Below are 6591 nucleotides of genomic sequence, written 5' to 3' on the forward strand. Positions count from 1 at the left end.
CCATACTTCCTGAGAAAATAGCACGATAGTGGCAAATAAAACCCCCTATGACACAGTGTGAGGTGGTTGGAGCGCAAGATAACTCTTGAACGGATCTGCCGATTCGGTCCAAAATATGGCCTTAGTAATATTTTGTCCAAACATAGTTTAAGTTTGAAGATAAGCCATATCGGTCCACTCTTTCAGTTACCTCCCCCACAAAAGTTCAAAAATTTTCGGAAAAATTGTTCGTACGGTAACTCTTGAAGGGAGTGGCCGAATTGGTCTACACTTTACACATCCTAATATATCTACCACATATAGATCAGGTTTAAATATGGACTATATTTGTCAACTCCATCCGGTACCTCCCACACAAAATTTCGGATAAGTTCACTTTAAGACCTGCTCTCGAATCACATTGATTTTTGTTGAAGCAACTTGCATTCGCTGCCTCAATTACGATGGTAAAAGTTTTTACGGGCAAGTCCATACTTCTTGAGTAAACAGCCCGAATAGTGTAAAAACCCCCTATGGCACCATATCGACGCCTCCAAACAATAGTATGCTAAGTCGACTTAGCATGTTTTCAAGTTCTTTACATTTTTATATTTAACGTCCTTTAACTTAAATTCTGTCAAATTTTGGTAATGATCGGACAATCCGAACAGAAGCGATAAACAAATATTTACTTAGCATAGTACTGAGGGTCAAAGAAATTTCCAAACTTTTAGAGCTTGTCCTGCAAAACTCGCTTTTAAGAATTAGCATACTATTATTTTGACGTGTCGATATGTTGTGGCAGGAGATCCACTTCCATAACGGTCAATGTCGATCCATTCCTTTTAGTATATCCTCCGCAAAACTTTTGATCTTTAATCCTAATCAACATTTTTGTCGGTTCAAACGCCCAAAAGTTTTAAACCCTCCTAAATACATACGTATTTTGGGAAAAAATTGTTTCAATATACACAGGCTGAGGGTATATCTCTGTCGGCAAAGCCGACTGATACTTTTTTACTTGTTTTATTTGTTGTCGGTAGGTTTTTTAAAGCTTTTGGGTCTTCTTACGAAGTATGAACTCGCCCACCCAAAATATATATCATTGTGATCAGGACCTCAACAACCTTCGGTTAAAAATACAAAATTATTTGTGAGCAACATATAAACAGCACAAATATTTCTTGAACTGATATAGTACATCTCTCAACTTGATGTTAGTTTGGAAGATATATTACGACGTACAAATCGAGAGTTATAGTGATATCCAGGCAAACAGACGGATGGACAGGCATGGCTAGATAGACTCCAAATTGTCAGAAACAGATTTGGTCTTAATATGCATTTGTGGGGTCCAAAGCCTTTAAATAAAGGGACATTTCTGTAGTTGAATTCTGTAACCGTATGATTTGTTTATATCCATAATTTTATGGCTACCGATTGTAAATACACTTCCTCAAGATCAATGGGAGAATGCTGTAACTGTTTTTCTATTACCGACAAAAATGGGTTACATTTAAGCACGAAAAGTTGAAAGTTTGCAGCGCTGTTGCTTTGGGAATCACCAAGGTAGAAACCAATTCAACCGTTAAATAAGAACTCATCAGACCATATGCTGTCAATTTAAATTATTTTTCATTTAAATTAATTAATTTTCAATACACATATAAAACAATCTGGTTTCATGCTGGTCACTACTATTTATAGCTCATGCCACATCTACAAATACGGATTATGTTTTCACGGAGGGGTTTTTTGTCTGATAAACCTTTTTTGGTATTCTAAACTAAAAATAGTCTTTTAATACGATACATTCTTAATTCTGTTAAGAATTTAACTCCTTTTTTGTCGGTTGTAGGGATCATGAGAGTGAAACACCCACACACAAACCCAACGATCGGCACACGTGTTCTGGAAAAGGCGTTTTCATAACATAAATGTCCCCTTTCTTGGCATGGGATTAGTCTTAAAGGGGATTTTTAGCAAACGCCTATAAATATGGAAATATATTTGTCCGTTCTGTTATTCATATGAACAACCCACACATCACCATTGTCAGGGAAAACACCCTGTAGGCGTTGTTTTGCCGTTCTGGGCTGTATTCTACCTGCTACATAAGATGTAAATATTTCCCCATCAATAATGTAAGAATTTCCCATATGGGAATTTTTCGGCAAAATTTACTCAATTCTTTGTGAGATCTTCATAATTTAGATTTTCACTCGAAATATTCTCTTCTTCAGTGCTAATTTCTCGGAAATGAGTAAATGAGGGACGAACTGGCAATTGAAAAATACTCAAAAAACTAATGTACTTTTGAGTTTATTCTACATCCCCTTCAGAATATTGTGGATGCTGGCAAAATATCATGCCGGGGAACATTTGTTTATTTGTGTACGTTATGGCATACGATCAAGTCAGAAAGCCATCATTTGGATTGCTAATGTGGAGCACGATTATTATATGTGCGATTTAACAGGCTACCATGGATTATTTTATATTTACTCTTCTCCATGAGGAAAGTGCACTAAGATAGTCATTCTATTTGAAAAACTTCGAAATGGTCTATGTAATAATGTGATGTGTAATCTACCCTTATATCTGCTGGAATTAAATTATGACTCTTTTTAACTTCATGAGGGCAAAAAGTAGAAATGTTATCAATATTTTTTAATGGATTGACTTTTTCACGCTCTACGCAGCGATGAGGGAGAGTCCTACAATGTCTACACCTGGCAATAATGTACCTAGGACCAACGTTTGATTTGACGAAGTAAATCTCTGTTTATGTTCACGGTATTTCCAATACCCTTTAAAATAAGAAAATGTGTTAAAATGTTTAACATTTAGAAAAATTTAAATTTGTTTGAATTTAATTCAAAGCAGATGCATTAATCATATATGTACATATCTGATGAATCACAGAATCATTGGGCAGATTTTTCACAGTTTGTAGGAACACAATTTTCTTTTGATAAAATTACATGTCTGGATAGTGACCCTTTCGAATAATTGGGATCAGACCTACATGCGGTAACAAATACAGTCCAGGTCTTAAACTGGATTTTAGCAAAAATGTTAAAATGACTGGGAAACCCTAAATATTCCAAAGACGAAATCAGATCCAAAAATAACAAGTAAGACCGCGTTAAGTTCGGCAAGGCCGAACTTGTTATACCCTCCACAAAAAGTTGTATTAAAGTAAAATGGAACAATTAGTTTCCAAATTGCAGCAAGTTCGGTAAAACAATGTGGCTAACCTTCAAAATACCGAAATTCGGGAGATACCATACCATGGGGACTATATAAAAACGTCGATCTATACCTACAAATTTCTGGCGGAATGTTTTTACACTCAAAGAAGACTAAAGACCAAATTTCCGATATTTCGGTAAAACCTTCGAAATACCGAAGATCAAGAGGTACCCTTTGTAGGGGTTTTCCCACACTTTGAAAATTTAAATTTGTATTTGTAATTGAAACTAAGAAGCCTTAGACTTTTGTCTATGGATATTTTGAATTTTGTATACATACATTTTTCATTCTAAAAATATTTTTCATCTACGACGTTCGTCTTTCAAATAAATGATTTTAATTATTTTTTAATAAATTGTGTTTCGCTACAATTTGGTGACCCCGATAACTGAAATGACGCAAGAAACCGTTCGCCCATCGCTATCAGGAGGTGATACACATTTAGTTGGAGATTCACATCGTGAGAATGCTCCAGCCACGAATTCAACGCAAATTTTTGCTGCACGAATTGCAAAACTGCCTCCATTTTGGCGTGAGGAGCCAGAAATTTGGTTTTTACAAGTGGAATCCAGCTTCAATTTAAACGGAATTACGCAAGATTCTACCAAATATGAATATTTGCTTAGCAATCTGGACCCATCAATTTTGTTTGTATTGAAGGATATCGTGGTAAATCCACCGGCAACAGGAAGATATGCTGCGATGAAAGCAAGAATAATCAAGCATTTCGCTGAATCAGATGAGTCGCAGTTGAAGAAATTGCTGAGCGGTTTGGAATTAGGCGACCAAAAGCCTTCACATCTTTTATATAGGATGAAATCTCTTGCCGGCACCAGGGTAAGCAATGAAATGATGCGTACTTTGTTTATGGATCGTCTTCCAGAAAATGTTAAATGCATTCTTGCTGTAACTTATACCGCAGACTTAGATAATCTAGCTGGTATAGCGGACAAAATTTGCGAGCAATTTTCAGCTTCAACCACAATTTCGGAAATTTCTTCAAATAATAAAACTAATCAAGATTCATCGGGCCTAGTTGGTAAGTTGGACCAGATTATTCAACGCATTGATGCACTCGAAAGACGTTCTCGTCAACACCACCCGAACCGCAATGTACAAGTCCAACGATCTCGTTCTAAATCTAGAAGCCGTAAGGATTCTGGTTTGTGTTGGTATCATTGGCGTTTTGCTGATAAAGCATCAAAATGTGTACAACCATGTAAATTTCAATCATCAAAAAATTAGTACAGCCATCGTGTGATAGTTCGGCGTCTCTCAGCGATGGTAGAGATAATAGTCGTTTATTTATTACTGAACGCCGTACTAAAATTCAATATTTGATTGATTCTGGAGCTGACATTTCAATTTTTCCATGTAAATTCTCAAAAAATCCTTCAAAGCTAGTTTTATACGCTGCTAACAATACTCCTATTTCAACGTTTGGTGAGAAACTTATTGTTTTGGATTTGGGGTTAAGAAGAGAATTTAAATGGGTATTCATTTTGGCCGATGTACCAAAACCAATAATTGGTGCAGATTTTTTAAAATTTGTTCATTTATTGCCAGATCTCCAAAGAAAATGTTTAGTCGATGGAAACACTTTTTTGAATTCGCCACTTTCCACCACCACTTGTTCCAAAATTCAAATAAAAATGGTTACAGATGAAAGCCAATACCATGCCGTCTTAAAACAGTATCCTGAATTACTTTCGCAAAATCTTAGCAAAATTGAAAACAACCATCAAGTGGTACATCGAATTACTACTAATGGAAACCCAGTAAAAGCAAGGCCTCGAAGGTTAGATCCTGAGAAATTAGCGGCTGCAAAGGAAGAGTTCCAATATCTTATGGAAAAAGGTATTATTCGTTCCAGTGATAGCAATTGGTCCAACCCTTTACATATGGTGCGCAAATCGGATGGTTCTTGGCGTCCATGTGGGGACTATAGGGCACTCAACAAAATGACTGTTCCGGATAGCTACCCTATACCATACCTCAACGATTTTTCCATGTCATTATCTGGTTCTAAGGTATTTTCAAAATTTGATTTGATGAAGGCTTATTACCAGATACCTGCGAACGAAGCAGACATTCCAAAAACTGCAGTCATGACTCCGTTTGGTCTATTCGAATTTCTAAGAATGCCATTCGGGTTATGTAACGCGGCACAGACTTTCCAGCGTTTTATGGATGATGTTGTAAGAGGCTTGGATTTCGTCGTAGTATATCTAGACGATGTGCTTGTTTTCTCGAAATCTGAAGAAGAACACTTGGAACATATTAAACAACTGCTGGATCGTTTTAAGAAGTACGGCATCATAATCAATGCCGGTAAATGTGAACTTGTGGTGAACAAAATTGATTTTTTAGGCCATACTATATCATCTCAAGGCGTCAGTCCAATGAAGAAGAAAGTTGAGGCAATTATGAGTTATAATGAACCAACTACAATCCTTTCACTTCGTCAATTTTTGGCACTTATCAATTTTTATCGAAAGTTTTTACCAAAAGGAGCCGAAACTCAGGCACCTCTGAATAATTTATTAATCGGTGCTAAAAAGAAAGATATGCGTCCTGTTCCATGGACTGATGAAACGCGGGAAGCCTTCATAAAATGTAAGCAGGAGCTAGCTGACGCAACTACTCTGTCTTTTCCCTTGCCGAACGCATCAATATGCCTTAAAGTCGATGCGAGTTCTTTTGGAATGGGTGCTGTGCTGGAACAAAATGTTAACGATTCATGGCAACCATTGGGATTTTTCTCAAAAAAATTTAATGCAGCTCAAAAGATGTATAGTACTTATGATCGAGAATTATTAGCTATATATTCCGCAATAAAGTATTTTCGACATTTCCTTGAAGGAAGACCATTTAAAATATTCACGGATCATAAGCCTCTCATTTATGCATTCCATCAAAACTTGGACAAGGCTTCACCTCGTCAATGCCGCCATCTAGATTATATAGCGCAGTTTTCCACAGATATAAATCACATCGCTGGGAAAGAAAATATAGTAGCAGATTCTCTTTCAAGAGTGGAAGAAATCAAGGTGAATGGAATAAATTATAGCAAATTGTGTCAACAACAGCAGCAAGACATTGAACTAAAAGAATTACTTAAGAAGGATGGATCATATTCAATTAAGTTGCTAAATTTTCCACAGGGGAATTATCAAATATATTGTGATGTTTCTCAAGGAACTATACGACCTTATATTCAGTCTTCTTTCAGAAAAGATGTTTTTAATGCAGTACATAATCTGTCTCATGGTGGAACTCGGACAACAAGAAAAATGATTTCACAACGTTTTTTCTGGCCGTTCATGAATAAAGATGTTGGAAATATGGTTCGAAGAT

At 36.3% G+C, this 6591-nt stretch overlaps 1 protein-coding gene across 1 annotated transcript; it reads left to right on the forward strand.

The window, feature by feature from the left end:
- Nucleotides 1-3627: 3627 nt before the first annotated feature.
- On the forward strand, nucleotides 3628-4479 carry LOC141398895 (uncharacterized). The gene has a single exon (XM_073976719.1). The coding sequence runs from the start codon at nucleotides 3628-3630 to the stop codon at nucleotides 4477-4479; it is 852 nt and encodes a 283-aa protein (XP_073832820.1).
- Nucleotides 4480-6591: the final 2112 nt, after the last annotated feature.

Source organism: Musca autumnalis, unplaced genomic scaffold, assembly GCF_047663935.1.
Source record: "Musca autumnalis isolate F117 unplaced genomic scaffold, ASM4766393v1 scaffold_1, whole genome shotgun sequence".
Taxonomy (NCBI): domain Eukaryota; kingdom Metazoa; phylum Arthropoda; class Insecta; order Diptera; family Muscidae; genus Musca; species Musca autumnalis.

Excerpts from the sequence above, each read along its gene's own strand:
- LOC141398895 (XM_073976719.1), top strand. The coding sequence starts at position 3,628 with ATGACGCAAGAAACCGTTCGCCCATCGCTATCAGGAGGTGATACACAT.